Source organism: Panicum virgatum, chromosome 9K (genome assembly GCF_016808335.1).
Source record: "Panicum virgatum strain AP13 chromosome 9K, P.virgatum_v5, whole genome shotgun sequence".
Classification (NCBI taxonomy): Eukaryota; Viridiplantae; Streptophyta; class Magnoliopsida; order Poales; family Poaceae; genus Panicum; species Panicum virgatum.
The window spans coordinates 44,028,347-44,048,996 of NC_053144.1; the positions used below are offsets into that span (position 1 = coordinate 44,028,347).

Here is a 20,650-nt window from a genome sequence, read left to right on the forward strand (position 1 = left end):
AATTCTGAACTTCCATCCAATTGGTAGCCAGCACCCAGAGAGAGAGAGAGAGAGAGAGAGAGAGAGAGAGAGAGACGGCAACAGGGGTCGGGGCTGTCCCTTTCCTGAGCTGATATTTCCCTTCGTTGCAGGATACGCACTATAGCTTTCTTTTTTCTAGCCTGTTGCTTTCAGAGATTCAGCGCACGGTTTATAAAAAATGTCGTCACATTTCCAAAAACAAAAAAGAAACGACGAGACTTTTCTTAGAAAGTTAGCACTCAACTTAATGATGATCCCATATTCCCATTGTGACCCTTTGTGGCTTGTGGGGAACGGAGAGACAATTTTCCTTCCAAGTTACATTTACATGCTTGTCTTCGGATGGATGAAACCAGCTGACATGTGAAAAGTATTCCAGGACCCCAGTTGGACAAGGAAATGAACCAACCACAACTTATTCAGAGTCAGTCAATCCTGCCCACATTTGATATGCAAATCTGAAAACTTGCTCACCTTTCAGTTCAAGTTTCAGCTTCACATTTCACAAATCAGTTGGACTTGTGTGTTTCCTTCGCAGATTCATGCGTTCTAGCCTTCCTGACATCGCTAAAACTGCCTGCAGCCTGCCTACAACAATCTTTAAATTCAGACTTTTTTTTCTTTCTGCTGATTAGAATTACATCATCAAAACTGATACGATAAAATTTCAGGGGAAGCAAGCGGTCTGAATCATGCCTACCTGGTCCACAGTCCACCCAACACACAATTCCGGGGCATCCTTTTCTCGTGCCGGTTCCCGTCCACGCTCGGCAGCCCATCTCCGGAAGCAAGTTGCCGATGCATGGCAGCGACCTGCCTTGTAACCGTCAAGCAGTGGCCGCCGCTTTCTTCCTCCCACCTCCCCTGCTCCGCCGGAGTCCGGACTTGTCAATGCACGCTACGTATATCTCCAATTCCAATCAGATCGTTTTCACTTTCAGGCCGTGTTCATCCATCGGTGGCATACACGCTGCACTATCCGTATCCGGTCGACAAGAAAATCTTCAGACTTTCTGTACACACCAAATCGTGAATGCAGGAGTCCTTTCCCTTGTGGTGAAAGTGAAACCAAATAAAATCGAGCGTGTTCAAAGTTCAAAACAACTGTGCAAGTGGCAGCACGATTTGCGTGGCTGAACTTATCTATTAGGAGACAGGAGAGTGCAGAGTACACTGGCCTGCTGAGACGGAGCAGGCGATTCCTTTCCAAGGGAGGACAAGATGGCCTGCAAATGACGCTATTAGAAGAGTACTAATGACATAGTATCAATTAAGGTTTTGAAAGCAACCGTGCATTCATGGCACCGGCTGCACTGCACATTTTTGGAGCTGCAAGTAGCATGGAGATCATGTGCTGGCCCTGCATTCCTGGGGGCGGGGCTCCTCCTCGTCCTCATGCCTGCCTGCCCTACTTCAATTAGTATACAGTACTGCTCGTACTAATCTAGCAGATATCTTCAGGTCATGGGATTAGTTAACTGAGGGCTCCACCTCCACCTGCTTGTTCAACAATAAATAACAAGCAGGCAGAAGAATCAGAAGGCATGTGAAGAAAGTGGGGCATCTGAAAGCAGGGCCGCAGACGGTAGGGGCGATGTGGAATGACGGCCCCTCCTCCTGTGTGTGTCTATGGTGGAACTGGAAAGCGCCTCTGAGAGGAGGGGGGGAGACAGAATCTTTTTCAAAATTCAAACTTTGTTCGTGCTCTGCCTGCCCTCACCGCGTTGTTGCATGCTGCTCTCTTTGGTTTTCTTCCCGTCATCATCATTCATCGTCTTTGGTCCATGGGAAACCTGGAAAAGGATAAACGAAACATAATCTTTTCCTTTCTTTCTTCCTTTTCTTGAGCTGGGGACAGGTGTGATGAGGAGAGTTTGTAACCAAAAAGATAATGATTTGCAGATTAGGGAGAAAAAGTGTAGTTCGGGGAGCAAAGCTGTATTGCCAGTGGTTGCATTATCAGCAGACTAGCAGGATCATTTTTTTTATAAAAAAACTGAAGAACAGCATTATTGGAGGCAGGAAAGGAACAGAGGAAAAGCAAACAATGCGGGTGGCCAAACAAACCGACACGAATGATGGTGCAGGTGCGCGACCGAACCATTTGTATATTTGGCGGCGGCAGGAGCGGCAAACAAAGACGCAGCGGGCTTAGGAAGGAACAGTTGGATCGGATGGAGGCCGGGGCACTAATCACAAGCCCAGCGATTTCGAGGCATCAGGATTAGTAATCTAATATAGTAATAAACAAGAGTTGTCTGCTCCTAATTGGCCCAGGGAGGCATCAGGATTGGCTGGGTTGCTTGTGTTAATCGAAAAATAGAAAACAATTCAGAGCTCGCACGCTCTAGTCCTAGCTACGTGAACACGAGAAAGAAGCACTGAAAATGACACACATGGAGATTGGTCGAAGTCCGAAGAGCTGCAGCAGCTGCTGCTCGCCTGCTCCCTGCCATCGAGAAGCCAAGGGTGGCTGCAGCTGGCGTGAAGCTGCTGCTCTGCTCCTCCACGTCCTCCGCTCCAAGCTCCAACTCCTGCCCGAGTGCCGACCAGCTTCAACTTGAGCGCCAAGTAAAGCTTTGGTTCAAACCGGGACGGAACACGTGGCGGCCGCCGAGGTCAAGTCGTCGTCTCCGTCCTTGGGCAGAGCGGCAGGCACGGAAAGGCAACACGGCAGCCGAGGCTACCCTTTCCGCTCCACGCGCCGGGTGCAGGCACTGGCACTGGCACTGGCACGACGACGGGTGGTGGTGGGCGGCGGCGGCGGCGGCCGTGTGCACCGCGCCGGGTGCGCCATGCGCTTTTCCGCTCCCCCTTTGTTAATGGCGAGGTAACAGATTACTATACTAAACTAATGGCGCCATGCGTAGCTGCCTGGCTGAGGCTCAATCAACTAAACTAATGGCCTTCCCCTCCTCCTCCTCGCATCTGCTGGCTGCGGCGATTTCGAATTCGAAACGGACCGGCACTAGATATTCGACGGAGCTTCGCCTTTATTTTATATTTTTTTATATATAGTAAACAGGAGGATTGTGGGGGGAGGTGGGCCCGGCGGGCGACGAGACCCGGGTGACCTGGGAAGAAGGGGATAAGAACGGCGAGAGCGAGACCCCTCCGTTGTCCCGGCCGCAGCCGCCCGGGCCCTCGCCCTCGCCGTCGCCGCGGGGTGTCCGCCCTTGACCGACCCCCCCTTGTTGCTCCCAGCAGTAACAGGCGAGAGAGAACCCGTTGCGATTCCCCCTCGAGCCGAGTCAGTCCACGCGTGCATATAAGCCCAGCCCCCGGGCCGTTCCCCCTTTGCTTGCTCCGCCCACCCGCATTCCCTTCCCTCCCGTCGCCTCGCCGCCTCCGCACGCGCACCGCAACGCGACGCACCGGGAACCGCCGCTACCTCCGCCCACCCATCCTCTGCGCGCGAGAGGAAGGAAGGGTCTTCTTCTTGGTGGGAAGGAGGGAGATGGCGATCGACCACGAGTCCCCGTTCAAGGAGCTCCGCCTCAAGAACCGCAGGATCATGGTGAGCTGCCCGTTCCGCCTTTTTCTCTCTACCCCCCGAGCTCCCTGCCATTCTTGAGTTTGATTACTGCACTAGTACGCCTGCGATTCATCGTCTTCTTTCCTCGTCTCCCTGTCAAATCAGGGAGGGCGGTTTCTTGATTACTTCTTTCTGTTACTGTTGGATGGGAGGGTCCCCGGGCTCCGGGGTGGGGGATCAATGCAGCAGCAGCCTTTGGGCAATGGCGATGCGAAAGATTGAAACTGTCTTTCTTGACCATCTCGCCGCCCCCCTTTTTCTTGGTTTTTTTTGGGCTTGGGTTCTCCGCATTGGGTTCTCTGATGCTAGCTGCGTTTCATTCTCATCGTATTGCAATCGCATCCGCTCCGTGCCCCCAAGCAACTGAATTTCTTGGCGATGGTTCCAAGGAGAGAATTTTCCTTGCAGACTAATCCGATTTGTAGTATCTCAAATTCTCAATCCTCCAACTTTTCTTGACAAACAATGAAACAGCCAATTTGGAGTCGTACAATACAAATACAAATGCTTGGCCATTGAGCAAAGTGGCTGTCCTGGCTAATAGTCAACTGCCTGACCACCAATCTTTTCGCCCGTGTGCAGGGAGGCGGCGGCCCCGAGCCGGAGGAGGAGGCCGCCTCGGCGGCGTACCGGGACCAGTGGCCGCGCTGGCTGCAGCCGCTGCTCTCCGCGCGCTTCTTCGCGCACTGCAAGACGCACAGCGACTCGCACCGCAGCGGCGAGTGCAACATGTTCTGCCTCGACTGCTCCGCCGCCGCGGGCGCCGGCGCCGGCGCCGCCGCGGGCGCGCTCTGCTCCCTCTGCCTCGCGCACGCCCACCGCGACCACCACACCATCCAGATCCGCCGCTCCTCGTACCACGACGTCATCCGGGTCTCCGACATCCAGCGCTTCATGGACATCGCCGGCGTGCAGACCTACGTCATCAACAGCGCCCGAGTCGTCTTCCTCAACGAGCGGCCCCAGCAGCAGAAGCCCGGCTGCGGCGGCAAGGCCGCCTCCGCCTCCGCCTCCGCCAACCTCTGCGAGGTCTGCGCCCGCAGCCTCCTCGACAACTTCCGCTTCTGCTCCCTCGGGTGCAAGGTCGTCGGCTGCGCCCCCGACGCCGCAATGGCCAGGAGCTGGCTCCTCCGGCCCGCCGCCGCCTCCGACTGCAACGCCTCCTCCTCCGCCCTGCGGAATGCCGACAGGAAGCAGAGCTTCACGCCTCCCACGCCGCCGAGCATGCCAGCGAAGCGGCGCAAGGGCATCCCGCACCGCGCGCCGTTCGGCAGCCTCATCGTCGAGTACTAGCCCTCGTCGGCGGCGGCGGACGGCGGATGCATTGGCATTACACGCGCGCTGCAAAGTAAAAGTACTCCTCAACCAACGGAATCGCTCGCACAGTGAGTCACTGAATCCGTGCATGAATCAGAGTCCGCCATTACGGCAATGGGATGGCCACCACTTCGGTGGCCGCCTTCCTTTGCCTTGGCACTTTGGGGTTGGTGGTGCTTCTCGAGGTGGATGCCATTTGCTCGCTGGCTTTGCTTTCCACATAGGGAGAGGGAAAGAAAGGTGGAGAAGAAGAAAGGAGGGTGCTTGCTGCCGCTAGACAATGCAATCAAAAACTAGCTTTTTCGTTAAGAGTTGATTACTGTTGTTAGGACAGAAGATATATATTTCTGATAGAAATATATGTACATGTTTTAGTCCTGCTCTGTTTCATACCGCCATACTGGAGCAGTATAGCTAGATTTGTGATGTTCTCTTACCTTACTAGATTAGATGTCTGAACTCTGAAGAAGAGGGGATGGATAATCAGTCAGTGATAATAAGCAATGCAGGTGGCTCTGCTCCCTTGCGTTCTCTTTCAGGGTTTTCATGATGACCTGTGGTGCTTGATGATCCGAAGTAGTGCTTTCTTCATCTGTAAGCATGCATTGCCTAGATGAGGACGAGAACGAGCAAGTTGCTATGTGTGCGTGTCCATGGATAATGGCGGCTCTGTTCTTCGGTCCTTGATCAACAGAAGGTTCTCTGCATTTGCAGCGTCAGGTCAGGCCAGGAACCAGCATAGCATTGCTGCGGGCTGCCACTTGACGATGGCACCATCAGGAAGCAAGGAAATGGCGTCACGTTACTTCCCAACAAGGTTGCGTTGATGGAAAGACCGCGATTGCCTGGCCATGTATGATTGGGCACCCGGATTATCTACACAAATTAGCATCGCATTGTTAAAACAAAGTCCTTGGTGACATAATGCTGAAACCTGAATAGTCAGTGACGGCATCGATGGAGCCACTGAACGCGGCCCGGCGTTTCTTTAGTTTTTAGGTCGAAAGAGGAGCACGACCAATTCACGACCTAACCTACTAGTATTATTGTAAAGAAGAGGGGAGGAAACGGACGGCTTTATGGTTAACGCCATGAAAACGACCTGGAACAGAAGCATCTACTAGTGTCCAGAGGAGAGGAGAGGAGGGCAGCAGCTTTGGGTGAAGCAGCGGCAGCAGCGGCAGCTGAAACATATGTTGCTGCTCACGCACATTCTTCCTAGCTTCCACGCAACTCTGCGATGCGAATCAGCAGCTTTGGGGAGGGGCTGGGTACCCTTTTCTCGAGGGGATGCCACAGTGGTGGTGACATGAAAAGGGAGAAATAAAGTGGGGGTGTGACATTTCCCAAAAGGACAGGGGCAGGAATGTAAGGGTTTTTTTTTGTGAAATTCAAAGTGGTGGGCGGCGATGTTGACATGGATGTGGACGGGAATTCTTGGTGGTTTGGCTGCAGGAGCTGCGCAAGATGCCATGCTATCTTTTAGCTATACTGGAGTGGATGTGTCTCGCTCCTCTTGGGTAGTGCTGCCAGGAGCACCATCTCCATTTGGTGGTGGCATCTTCCTTCACAAGGTGACGTTGGGCAATTTAACTTGTGCCCTTTTGCAGCGGCGAAGCTATCCATTAGCATTGGGGTCACAAGACCCCGATAAAAATTCAGAATTCTACAGAACTCTACAGCGAATACTAATAGAAGATCTCGTTGCATAAACATGAAGACCCCGGTGACATTTGTGGCTGGCTTCGCCCCTGCCTTTTTGCTCTGTTACTACTTTACATGCCCTTTGACGGGCATATAGTAGGCGGTGTCAATTACGGGGGTGGTTTATATTTATGATGATTCCGGGTGACTAAATCATGATGATGTTTAGCCGCGAGGTTACCTTGCACCAAAAAAGAAAATTGAGTAGCACATGTATTCAAGTTACTACTACTCTCACTGTACTAGACTTGAGGTCAAAGAGCATTTGAGTAATCGCAAGTTGCTGCTCGCACGGCGCCAGATAATTATGGCGCGTACCGCAATAAAAAAAATTCTGGCGCGGTTCCAATTTCAAAGGCATTTTCTTGCCGTTCATGTCTCTCGTTGACGCGTGCATATTGGGCTCTGTTGTGTCACCGGATGTGAAGCAAGCAACCAAGCGAGAGCACACGCCTCGCCCCATCCCGGAGAGAGTGCACGTAGCACTAGCAGCAGCTGAGCCAGCAGCCAGCAGCCAGCAGCGCGGAGGCTTCCCCCTTCCCCGTGTGCAACCCGCGGCGGCGGCGGCGGCTGCCCACCAATCCCCCGTCCGCCGCTAGTCAATGCGCCGGTCATTCCGCGTGGTCCACACGTGTGTGCGGGGGCATCGACGTGTCGCCCGCCCGTTGGTCCCGGCCCGGTGCCGGGATGCTCCGCTCGTGTGGGCCCGCCTAGATCATCATCGCAGCCCGGCCAGCCAGCCGCCGCCGCCTTTCCTTCACCCACCACCCCACCCACGGCCACCCTTTCCTCGTGCGGGAGTGTGGGATGGAAAACACAGCCGTCCGATCACGCCCCGACGGCGGAGATGCCGTCCCCGGTCGGCGTAGCCCTCACGCGCGGCGCGGGCCGGGCGCTGGGGGTCCCGCGGGTGACGTCACGCGGTGCGTGGGGATGATGCCCTCCGAGGGACCCTCCACGGGAAGGGCGTGGACGGACGGATGGATGGAACTATGGAACAGGGGGGAGGAGCGCCATGACACCATGCAGCAACACTGCCGAGCCGATCTTTTCAAAAAAAAAAAACACTGCCGAGCCGATTCGAGCCCCCTTTGCCTATCTCTAGCGAGCATGCACTGAAAGAATCAGAGGCGCATATGTGGTTGAACCGATGCTCCTATCTTGGATGCAATCGGGTTGCGTGTTATCTAGATGGACAATAGGCGCATGAGAGGGTTTACATTTATAGGAGTCCTGAAAGATATCTTTGGCCAGAGAACTACCTAAGAGATTTACACGGAGGAGGTTACAACAACTACTAACGTTACAACAACCATGGCCAAAGATATCTATCAGTACCTTTTTGTTACAACCGCACAATCTAATACTCCCCCTCAATCTAATCTTCCTAGATTCAGATTGTGTTTGAACAACTCCTGTTGCCGGCCGAACTGTAAGAGGTTTCGTAAACCCATCTGCAACTTGTTTTTTTGTAGAGATATACTCAATGTCAAGTAATTTGCAAGCCACTATTTCTCTCACAAAATGATAATCCACCTCAATATGCTTGGTGCGAGCATGAAAGACAGGATTGGCCGAAAGGTACTTAGCTCCAATATTATCACACCATAACTTAGCTGCTCTTGGCGCTTCTACTCCCAATTCGATCAACAAAGTTTGAATCCACATTACTTCTGCAGTTGCATCTGCTACTGCCTTGTATTCAGCTTCAGTACTTGACCTTGATACTGTTGCTTGCTTTCTGGCACTCCATGACACCAAATTCTTTCCCAAGAATACGGCAAATCCCCCAGTAGATCGCCTGTCATCCAGGCAACCTGCCCAGTCCGCATCCGAGAAGGCACTGACTAATAGAGAGGAAGATTTGCAGATTTGCAAACCCACTTTAGCCGTGAGTTTTAAATACCTCAAAATCCTTTTTACTGCTGCCCAATGACTCGTAGTAGGTGCATGTAAGAATTGACAAACCTTGTTGACTGAATATGAGATGTCTGGTCTAGTAAGTGTAAGATATTGTAGTGCCTCAACAACACTTCTATAGTTTGTAGCATCACTAGACCCAAGCAAACTTCCTTCATGCAGAGAGAGTTTTTCGGAACTAGATAACGGTGTGGTCATAGGTTTGCAATCTTTCATACCTACTCGTTGAAGAACATCATTCACATATTTTTCTTGAGTCAACAGTATACCATTCCGAATCTTATTTACCTCTATCCCAAGGAAATAATGAAGCTCTCCAAGATCCTTCAACGCAAAATCCTTGTTGAGATCTTTAAGTAGCTCCGGGACAGCACCATGACATGAGCTCACCAATATAATATCATCAACATACACAAGTATAAACATAATAACTCCCCCTGAGTTATAGAAGAATAGAGATGTATCGGCCTTTGAAGACTTAAACCCCAACTCTTGTAATTTTGTACTCAATCTAGAATACCACGCCCTTGGGGCTTGTTTAAGTCCATACAATGCCTTATCAAGCTTGCATATGTAATCTGGTGATGATTTGTCTTCATATACTGGAGGTTGTCACATGTACACCTCCTCTTCTAGAAAACCATGGAGAAAAGCATTCTGTACATCTAGTTGCCTCATAGTCCAACCCTTTGAGACAGCAAGAGACAAAACAACTCTAATAGTAGTTGGCTTGACAACCAGACTAAATGTGTCCTCATAATCAATCCCATATCTTTGTTTGAATTCCTTTGCAACCAATCTAGCCTTATATCTGTCTAGACTTCCATCTGCCTTTCTCTTTACTTTGTATACCCATTTGCAATCAATAATATTGATACCATTCCTTGGTGGTACAAGGTGCCAAGTTTTATTTCTCATGAGCGCCATGTACTCATTATCCATAGCCTCCTTCCAATCTTTATTGTTCAATGCTTCTTCTAAATATTGTGGTTCTCCAGATGAGGTAAAACATCAATACCTGATAGTACCATCAGTATATGTTTTGGCTTTACGTATACCACTCCGAAGACGAGTACGGGGCTGTGTATTTTCTTCAGCAGTAGCCGGTTCTTCTGTAGTCACCGGATCCGCAGCAGCCGCAGAAGATCCCGCTGCCCCCCCTCGCGCTGAGCCGGGACAGAACACGCGGCTGGCGCAGGTTGGCTCGCGGTGGGATGCGGTGGCTCGGGTGTGACAGACGGAATGTCGGGCGCCGCAGAAGGATCTGGCAGCGATCCCGACGGCGGATCTGATTCGTGCTCCGCGCCAGGATCTTCTATTGCTTGGTGTGAAGGGTTTCTGCATCATTTGCACCTGCAACTTCACCAGCAACATCAGTAGAACTAGGATAATCAAACATGCGGTCATCTAGGTGTTCCGTCCCAAAAGAATTAGAGAGATAGGAAGGAAGCAGGGATATCTCAGAGCGAAGTCGAGCTCCTGCATTGCTATGCAATTTTGAGAAGGGAAAATTAGTCTCTTCAAAGATGACATCTCTAGACATATAAACTCGACCAGAGGCAACATCAAGGTACTTGTAGCCTTTATGATGAGGGCTATAGCCAAGAAAAACACACTGCTTAGAACGAAAAGCGAGCTTGCGCTGATTATACGGGCGAAGATTTGGCCAGCAGGCACACCCAAAGACCTTAAGGAAGGAGTAATCTGGTTTTTGCTCATAAAGACGCTCCAAAGGAGTCACAAACTGAAGAAGCTTACTAGGTGTTTGGTTTATGAGGTAGGTAGCTGAGACAAAGGCCTCATCCCAAAATTTAAGGGGCATTGATGCATGAGCAAGAAGGGATAGGCCGACTTCAACTATATGCCTATGCTTTCATTCTGCAGCTCCATTTTGTTGATGAGCATGGGGACAAGAGACATGATGTGTGATGCCAACTTTCTCAAAGAAATTTTGAAGGGTTTGATACTCCCCTCCCCAATCAGTTTGCATTGCAATTATCTTCCTGTCAAATATGCGCTCAACTAGGCTTTGGAACTCAGTGAATTTGCGAAACACCTTAGATTTATATTTGAGCAAATAGATCCAAGTAAATTTACTATAATCATCGATAAAGCTAACATAATATTTCTTTCCTCCAACAGAACTGGGTGCAGGCCCCCACATATCGGAATAAACAAGTTCCAAAGAAAAATTTGACACACTAGTAGACCGAGGATAGGGCAACTGATGACTTTTGCCCTGTTGACATGCATCACACACGGACTCCCTGGTTTCATCTACTGAACAGGGTAAATTATTGCTACTAATGACTTTGGTAACAATGGGATAAGCTGGGTAACCCAGACGACTATGCCACCGTGCAAGGGATGGCTTGATGACTCCATAGGCCTGCTTTATTGACTGTGTTGAAGGAAGAGGGTAGAGTCCTTTGTGGCACCTTCCCCTAAGAATCGTGTTCCTCGTGGCCTGATCCTTGATAAGAAAATGATCAGGATGAAACTCAAGAAAAGCAGAATTATCTTTAGCAAGACGATGAACGGACACAAGATTTTTAGCTGCTTGTGGTACATGAAGAATATTATTTAGATGCAAAGGTTTGGAAGGGGTTGGAACAATAGTATGACCAACATGTTTAATTTCCATACCTGCTCCACTCGCTGTGTGGATGTGATCTCCTCCCTTGTATTTTTCCCGGAAGGAGAGCTTCTCTAGATAACTTGTGACATGATCTGTAGCGCCGGTGTCGGTGTACCAGTTTGTGTCGACGGTGTAGGAAGCTGAGGCAGCAGCGACAAGGCGCTCATCAGGGATGAAGTTTTCATCATAGCGGTGCCAGCAGTCGACGGCCAGATGGCCTTTCTTGTAGCACACTTGACAGTGAGGCCAATTGTCGTTGGAGTTGCCTTGCGTGCGCTACCGATTGTCGTTGGAAGTGTGCTGCTGCTGGTTACCACGACCGCGACCAAAGCCGCCACGGCCATGGTTTCCTCGTCCACCAGGCGTCCTGCGCCCAGTGCCTCGGCCACCTGTCGAGCCTCCATGACCCCTGTTGGCTGTGTTGGCGGAGGAGAGCGCGCCATCTTGTAGATCTAGGCGAATCTCGAAGCTGAGCAGCTACGAGAAAGCTTCAGAGACCGAGATCGGTTCTCTCTTTGTCACCATGGACGTTACCACCGGATTGTACTCCTGGTCGAGGCCGTTGAAGATGTAGGCGACAATTTCTTCATCATCCAGCGGCTTTCCAGTCGCTGCCATCTCATCACAGAGAGATTTAATCTTTGCAAAGTATTCAGCAATGGACAGGGTACCTTTCCTTGTGGTAGACAGTGCGAGGCGTACGTTCATGGAACGTGCCCTTGTCTGGGCGGTGAACATATTTTCCACCGAGCTCCATGCCTGGAACGATGTTGACGATCCAGCAATCTAGGCGAGGATGTCCTTACCGACGGAGGTGAAGATGAACCCGAGAACTTGCTGATCCCGGGCGAACCATTCTTCATACTCAGGGTTAGAAACCTAAGTGGTCTTGCCAGCCGAGTCCTTGCCTTCGACTTCAGCTGCGGGGGCGACGGTCTTGCCGTTGATGAACCCCTCCAGACGTGCTCCCCATATGGTGGAGAGAACTTGCGCCTTCCATAGCGCGTGGTTGCTCTTGCTTAGCTTCTCGGTGATCTGGATGCTGAACATTGGGTTGGATAAACTCGAGCTAGACGCCATTCACTACGAGGCTCTGATTACCATGAAAGAATCAGAGGCGCATATGTGGTTGAACCGATGCTCCTATCTTGGATGCAATAGGGTTGCGTGTTATCTAGATGGCCAATAGGCGCATGAGAGGGTTTACATTTATAGGAGTCCTGAAAGATATCTTTGGCCAGAGAACTACCTAGGAGATTTACACGGAGGAGGTTACAACAACTACTAAGGTTACAACAACTACTAAGGTTACAACAACCATGGCCAAAGATATCTATCAGTACCCTTTTGTTACAACCGCACAATCTAATATGCACACGTTAATTTGTCAGTGACAGAAACTGCAGCGCCGCATGTCTGTATCCATCGCATGCATGAACGTATATCACCTTCATCGAAGAAATATATAGAATAGTTAATTCCATCCTCAAACTTTTTCAGCACAAGTTCGATTTCAACCCCGGCCCAAACTTCCAAGACGATGATATTAGTCCTCAAATTTGTTCAGCCGGTTCAATTTGGCATGCCATGTTGGCACGCCTCGACGCCTCGTCACATCTAGTCATCTATGGTTTATAAAAAAAGATAGCATTTCTATAGATTTGATCATTATAAAAGTTTCAACTTGAGGTAAAAGCAAGAGTTGATCCTGAATATATGTATTATACACGCACACAAGTTTCTTTTTGTGAAAAATAATCATGTAGGCACAAGGTAAAGTTTTATTATGTCATCTTTGAGTATGTGTGAAGCAATATATGTTGCTGCTAAAAATCAGGAACACTCAGATGCTGACATGGCATGCCAACGTGGCAAAACACATAGAACCAAGGACTAAATTGGGCTGCATGAAAAGGCTTGAGGGTTGAAATGGGTAGGGACGATGTTGATCCTCGACTCAAAGTTTGAGGATGAAATCAGCTATTCCGTCGAAGAAAAATGCGTCTTTGTTTTAGTTTTGCATTAATTTTCTATAGAAGTTTGATCTAATTTTATCAGCAAATTTTAACTATGCAATTGAATTGAGCACCAATCTATCAACATATTTGTGAGGGAATCTCACATTCCAATTTCTGATTTTCTAGCACAATTATTATAAGATTTTTATTTTATAAGGTGTGTATGTGTTTTTAAACGTGCATCATGTAATGAAAATGAATAGCAAATCCGTGATTTGAGCTATTTGTAGGGATAGGTGGGTTCTATTTCATTTGTGACATGTTCAGGCATAAAGATAAATTGTTCCGGTGGAAAAAGATCTTATGGAAGGAGATTTAGAAATCGGCACATGAGAAATGAGAAAAAAAACTTGTCATTTCTCTTCGTTTCATAGAGCATCTTTGTTTTAAAGTATTGCAACAAATTAACGTTTTTTATTGGAAATAATTATTTAATATGGGAATACCCAACTTTTAAATCTGGCTCCGCCGCTGAAAGCTGACCGACCAGCTCCTCATCATGGCCTATCTGGATTACTCAAGCAGACCAACTATGCTTTCATCAATTACATACGGAGTAGTGCTCGTTTTGATTGATCATCACCCGGCAACTCTCTCTCTCTCTCTCTCTCTCTCTCTCTCTCTCTCTCTCTCTCTCTCTCACACACACACACACACGCGCGCGTCAATTTTCCCCACGCATTCATCGGATAATACAAATTAGCTGCGGTTTAGGAGGCCAGTGAGGTGACAATTTCTTTTAGGAAAGAGGCGAGAACAGGTGGCGAGGCGCGTACGGGGCCGGGGCAGGGGTGTGTTTTGGACTTTTGGGGGAAAACGGAAGCTATATTAGGTGCGTGATGTGGCGGCACAGGTGTGTTCCGCTGGAACGTATGATCAGTAGTGTTGGGCCGGATTACTTAACAAAAAAAATGCACATCTTAAATTGAAAACGGAGGCTAATCATGCGTAGCGGTTCAGCTTTGCTTAATCATGCATGATCTGGCATCCCAAATCCCGATTATCATGTATGCGCGCATGGCATCCGCTGCCAGCTAAACTAGTCGATTATCATGTATGCGCGCATGGCATCCGCTGCCAGCTAAACTAGTCGTGTATGCATGGGGATGCCGGTAGATAGTAGAGCAATGTGGCTCCTGCTTCTTTCCTTTGAGTGCAAGTTGGTAGCTGCTCCATGCATCCGGCCAATGCAAGCCCGTCGGTCAAAGGCCAGGGAGTCAAATTTTCGTCGTCAGAAAACAAAAGAAAAGGTCGCGGAGTAGTAGTCGGGTCGGACCGGGGGCGGAGGACTTGGACTTGGGCACCACGCTGCTGGGCCGAACGTGTGGGTGCTATGCTGTCAGGAGGAGAGAGAAAAGGCTCCTTGGCTGTGGTGGAGTGGACAGACAGGAGGACAGTGGAGTGGATTGACCGAGACCGACTACTGCTCGGTCAATGCGAGTCTAGCTATCTGCCCGACCGGCCCAAGCCCTCCACCCACGTCGTCGCCCTCCCATTGCTCCATGGCCGACTGACTCCGACTTGTTCCTCCGGCCTCCGGGAGCAGCGGTAAGGATGGAAGTGGATCCATTCGCATGAAAACGGAATAAGATATTTTGATATCCATCTTCCTATTTCTCTCCCATTTCCATCCTTGCTTAGAATGGAAGCGGATCGAATTTGTATAGAAATGAATTTGGATATTTCAAATATCCATTTTCTTATTTCCATTCTTAAGCAACAGTAATTAGGCTGTCCGCACCGGGGTACGGTACCCGTCCTGAAGGACCGTATACCGGACGACCGAGCTGCAGCGGGGGACGGTAAACCGTCCGCAATCGTTACGGACGAGGTGAGATCCCCCAAATCTAGGGGCTTCTCCATTCATCCGGCACAAGCCCGCGTGGCACGGTGCCTGCCCGTCCGCCGCGCCACCCGAAGGAGGAGAGAGGGAGAGAGGAGGAAGTGTGCCGCTGCCAGGGTCCGCCGCCGACCGCGCCCGCTGCCGCCCGCTCGCCGCACGGCCGAGGTCAGCGCGACGCCGCGGCCTGGCATCCCGCCGGCACCTCCGTGCGATGCCGCGGCCTGGCGTCCCGCCACGGGCCCAAGCTTCGCCGCCGGCGGGGGAAGCAAGGGATGGGGCCGCTGTAACAGAACCGTCCAAATTAAACCGACTTAAGTGCACTATCATTTTAATGGTTAATCAAGTTACCACGCACTTAAAACGATGTAATCCAGTCGTCTGTCGGGTTAAGGATCGAAAAACACTGGAAGTCTCGCACGAAGACGAGCACAAATAATTATAAGAAGACAAAAAAAATTCTCAAATTTAATTTACAATGCAAAATTTTACAAACAAGTTTACGTAAAATATCAGAGTTCAAAATGCAGCGGAAACTAAATAGAAGTTTGATTTAAAAATCACTTTACTACGAAGATGTGAGGATGTCACATCGAGCCCACCGATGTGAATCCTAATCAGCTTCAACCAACAGCAGCTACCTGCAATAAGCAAGTCTTACCGGACTATGGTATATACTTAGCCGACTCCTAGACATGCAAGGCCTCCGGCTCTCTGGAGTTTATTTGCTAAAAAGCTACTAAAAATTGGATCCTTATTTTCAATATTTTAGCTCAATTTAAGTTTATCAAGTACCAACTAGATTTGCCTGAACATCTAAAGCACGCATGGTTGATCACATTATCTTTTCAGAAAACCACAGACATCTCATATGCTCACATTTCCATTCTTATCTCAAACTTTTACAACGATGTGACAAAGTGACCAAGGTTCTCTTATCCGAGAGAGATGGCGAATTGATCCGATTTAACCTTGCAAGGTGGACCTAACTCACACGACACGTGCAACCACGCCGGACCACATATGTCAACTGTTTCCATCATTACCCTGACGTCTGAACCACGCCTGCCAAAACTCGGGTGAATGAGCCCCTCACGGCGAACTCTCAGAGAACCCGAAGGCGACATACATTCCATCACCCGCCATCATACCACTCCCAGAGTAGCAGGTCATAGTTCAAAGTATCGTTGCAAATCAGGTAATTAGCTTACCGGTTTCGACTACCTCTTACTTCCGGCATGTGGTTAGTACTGTGCAAACTCGGTCAACACTGCCAACAACAGTATGATCCTCAATCGACACAGGCGGAGGCTTACTTTACACTCCTTCCAGATCCATACTCCAATTCATCTCCGCCCGCTCTACACTTTTCTTTCCTCAAAGGTTTGTTCTCAAACCACTTTGCCATAAGTATTAAGATCCTATATCTCGCGAGTGACAGGAATCACTCGACTTCTACCGAGTTCCTATTTAGCAAAGCATTTCTAACGACACCAGTATACCAGTAGAGACTCATAGATACCTAGGGAGAGACATGCATACTAGGGTTTCATACAACTCCTAGAACGTAAATGCACAAATACTTAGATAAACATTGAATACTGAAATTAAGGGTTATGCTCCGGGGCTTGCCTGGGGTAATGCTAAATCATTGTTAGTTAGATGATATTTGCTGGTTCATCTATCGTACTTCACATGGTCTTCGGGTTCGGCTCCAACAGCACGTCCTTCACATGGTTCATCTATTGTACCTAAATGAGATGCAACAATGCATATGTATGAATGCATGGAAGTGCAACATGCAAAGCATTCATAAAAATACAACCCACTAGCATAAGCACCTAGAGCTATTTAACTTAACCATCACTCAAACATCTCATAGAAGATGGCAAGCACATCAAGCATGCCACACAAATTAACTTGAATTAGACCATTGCAAGTATTCAGCAAACAGGAATTAGCCAAACCTTCTAATCAACAAAAGTTAACATGATTCACCCAAAAAAAATGGCATAACTTGCTGGATTGAATCATGCATAAAAGAAATGCTTAGCAATGCTTTTGGAAAGTGAAAACTATAGCTGGAAACTAAACAAATACAAAACTTAACATGCAGCCATGTTTTAGTAACAAAAATTAACTGGCATGATAAGATATTGGTGAAGAGTGTAACAAAAAATTTATCAACATTTATCAACATTTACGAACAAAGCAACTATTTATTTTAGCCTTAGCAAGACAAACTGAACAAAAACAGATTTACAAACATGCACATAGCTTCTGGACATGAAATTTTTACAGTGAACTAAGCATGTAAAGTGTAAGCTACTGCATAAATTTCATAATTTTTTGACTTCCAGAACTGCAAATATTAAATAAAAAATTTAAAACAAGCATTACTCATGATTAAATCAATACATCATAAAAACATTAAACAAACAACAGGTTAAATATTTTTACTAGGTTTTACATGCCAAAATAAAGCTAACCCAACTGGTTTTATATTTTTTTCATACTCCTAACTCCATTTATGCAATTAACAAGCTATAAAAGCATTTATCTAGCATAAATAAAACGGCATAGAAAAAGTGGTCAAACAACACATTTCAGTATTCTATCATATAGAGCATTAAAATATGAAGCTAACAAAATAAGTTTTGCATTTTAAACATTTTTCTACTATTTTTTAAGAATTTTCAAAGCTTACAGCTAAAATCTCAAAAAGGTCCAGTGTGGCACTATTCATCTGAGTCTATAACTTCGCAAAAAGACCCCTGGACTTGGTTGAATTGTTGCACGACGTCCCTCACGTGAACTGGGAACAGAGGATGCACTCAGGGAGCTTGATTTTGGCAAGGGGAGGCCACGCTGGCTATAGGGAAGTGGTGGGAAAGCACTAGGGCATCACCTGCGACCGGTTTGTAGAAAGAACCTGAGGCCCAGGTGGTCGGGACGGCGCCAGCGGCGATGCAGCAGCTCGAGGTGTGAGGGCAAGCTGATTCCGGCGAGGGGGTGGCCTGTAGAGGTCGGTGAAGAGGCCTGGGAGGATGAGGACGACACCGCGGAGCTCACAGCGGGCTCGAATCACCTGAGAAGTGGCCGAAGGGAGGGGATCGACGTGCGCCCGGAGCGTCGGTCAGAGCTTCCATGGTGGCCGGCCGTGCGGCTTCGATTCCGATCAGGGTAGGGCTCGGTCGGGCTCGTGGAGGCGCGGCGGAGGTGCGGGGTGAGGCGAGAAAGGCGCGAGTGGTGGTGATTTGAGGATGGTGGCTGGTGGTGGGCGCATGCGGCCGGCAGGCGCAGCTGCTCGAGCTCGGTCGGCTCTGCTCGAGGAAGAAGAAAAGAGGGGAAGGAGAACAGAGGGCGCTCGGGAGAGGATAGGGTGCCGGAGAAGTGATAAGATCGTGCTCACTGTGGTGAGCGAGCTTCGCCGGAGCTGCCGACGCGTGGTGGTCGTCGTTGTCAGGCTGTCGGTCATGGCATGGGCGTCGGGAGCAGGTAACACAGGGTCAACGAAACTCAGCTTAATTTTAACCGTCTAAAACTCAAAACTTCACATTGAAACTTGAATTTTGACCAAAACAACAATTGTAGAGGAAGGAAAAATCTACAACTTTAATGTTGGGCCACACTTGACTTGAGCTTTAGATTTGGCAGAAAAAAATAAAGATTAAAGCTCAGCTGACATAAAATGCCACTAAGCGAGAAAGATTAACATTAATGACAATGTTTAATCGAGAGTTAGCGACTAAAGCATATGATTAACCCAAAACGTAACACTTGAGTGTTACAGCGGCGCGGCTCGCAGCTCGCCGGCGGAGCAGCAGGGTAGGGGGCGCCCGCGGCCCGCCTCGCGCCGACGTGGGAGGCAGGGAGGGCGAGCGCAGGCGGGGCGGGGCCATGGCGTACGCGAGCTCCAGGGGCGGCTGCGGGTCTCGCGGGCGGAGGGGCGGCCACGAGGAGAGGGGGCCATCTCGCCGCGCCGCGGCCTCAAGGAGTGGCGGCCGTCTCGCCGCGCGGTGGCTTCGAGTTGTCCCTCCGTGCCGCGCGCAATGGGGCCGGCAGGGAGGCGAGCAGGGGGCCAGGCGCACGCCACCGTGCCATTGCGTGGCCGCCCGCCAAGCCCCTACCCGGCGCTCCTCTAGGCGGAGCTCCTTCGCCGCCCCCCGGCTCCCTTGGGCAGAGCTCCATCCCTTCCCCCGGCGGCGGCCATGGCCGGACGACGGGTACGAGAGGGCCGCCGGGGAAGGACCGACGCGGGGAGGAGGAAGACCGGCGCAGCCGCTCGCCGCGGACGAGAAACAGGGGAGGAGAGATAGGGGAGTGGGTGGGGTGGGAGATAAGGTTGGGTGGGTCCCACTCATCAGTGACTGTAGAAGGGGTGGGTAGGATAGATTTGAGTAGAAAATGTAGACGACTAGGATATAGAATATGAGATATAGGGTACGACGAGCGCGGAAGAAATGAGAATCGAGGAGAGAATCTCGATGACCAGGACAAAATATTCCTTTTAAGTGATGAATTTAGAGGATGACGAGTAGGAATAGCCTTATGGCAAGGTACACGATGCCAGGTGTGAGATGCCTGCCGCCCGCCGAGCGGCCCGCCGAGCGGCCCGCCCAACCCTTCAGTTCAACCGTCCCTCCTTGGGCCACACCTGACAGCCCGCCGGGTCTGACCCTAATTTAACCCCGGCTCTTTGGTGAGGTCGGTCACACTCACACGATGTAGGTAGGCTAAATGGATTCCCATATTATATTTGTGCTGACTTAGAGAGGAGAAAAGATAAGATAAAAGAGAAACGTATTGCAAGTTTATATTCTGCTCTTAGCCGACTGCAACATTAACTCCAATAAACTTAGAGAATGAGAAAAGAAAGATGAATTGAATCAAATATTAGTGGTGCAGTCAAGATATACAGCCAGCTATTATATGGACTGGCTATTGGATTGATTTAAGATAATATGATAACAATATATAGTCAACATCTGGCTAAATTATTAGTCTTGCTCTTAGTAGTACCGTGGTCCCGCAACATCACCCTCCGGCACTCCCCGGCTGCATTGTAAGGTGCCTGTTTGGAGGGGGCTAAAATTGAGTGCTAAACTTTATTAGCACATATTAGCACTCATATTTTTTTTTACTTTATTAGCACGCATAACTTTGCTAAAGCTTTTAAGTTCTGGCTAAATTTTAGCCCATTCTATTAGCCCTTCTATTTGGATGTACTAGTACTAAAGTTTAGTACTTTTATGGGTTGTTTTGGATTCTAGGGACTAAACTTTAGTCCTCACTTTTATGGGCAATTGGTATCCTAGGGACTATACTTTAGCACTAAATAATGGCTAATTGCATGAGTCGTGGCTAATTATTGAGACGAACTCATCTTATTATTACTAATTGGAGACTTCTCACGTGAAACCACTTAGGATCCTAGGTGTACACTCTAAAAAAATAGAAAAATTCTAACGAAAATCAGAAACATCCGGCCATCAATCTGATATCTCAAATTATAATAGTCAATGTATCTGTTATCTTTTCTAATAAATTATCCACTCTGTCATTATAAAAATAGACTAAATTAGCCCCTTAACCATGTATCTAAATTACTCACCTCTACCATTATAAAAAATTTAAGCAACCCCTAATCTTCGTAT

The 20,650-nt window shown here is 49.0% G+C and overlaps 1 protein-coding gene, 1 long non-coding RNA gene and 1 other non-coding gene across 3 annotated transcripts; 1 reads left to right on the forward strand and 2 right to left on the reverse strand.

Moving 5' to 3' along the window:
* Positions 1-3,151: 3,151 nt before the first annotated feature.
* Positions 3,152-5,411, forward strand: LOC120651573 (protein RGF1 INDUCIBLE TRANSCRIPTION FACTOR 1-like). Its single transcript, XM_039929106.1, has 2 exons — positions 3,152-3,538; positions 4,139-5,411. Exons 1-2 carry the CDS (start codon positions 3,479-3,481, stop codon positions 4,847-4,849), a joined length of 771 nt encoding a protein of 256 aa, XP_039785040.1. The 5' UTR covers positions 3,152-3,478; the 3' UTR covers positions 4,850-5,411.
* Positions 5,412-11,596: 6,185 nt separating this feature from the next.
* Positions 11,597-11,735, reverse strand: LOC120653059. Its single transcript, XR_005666750.1, has one exon. It is a non-coding gene; the product is annotated as a small nucleolar RNA Z247 (small nucleolar RNA).
* Positions 11,736-15,432: 3,697 nt separating this feature from the next.
* LOC120651574 lies at positions 15,433-18,407 on the reverse strand. Its single transcript, XR_005666243.1, has 2 exons — positions 17,902-18,407; positions 15,433-17,808 (listed from the first exon to the last, which is right to left on the reverse strand). It is a non-coding gene; the product is annotated as an uncharacterized LOC120651574 (long non-coding RNA).
* Positions 18,408-20,650: the final 2,243 nt, after the last annotated feature.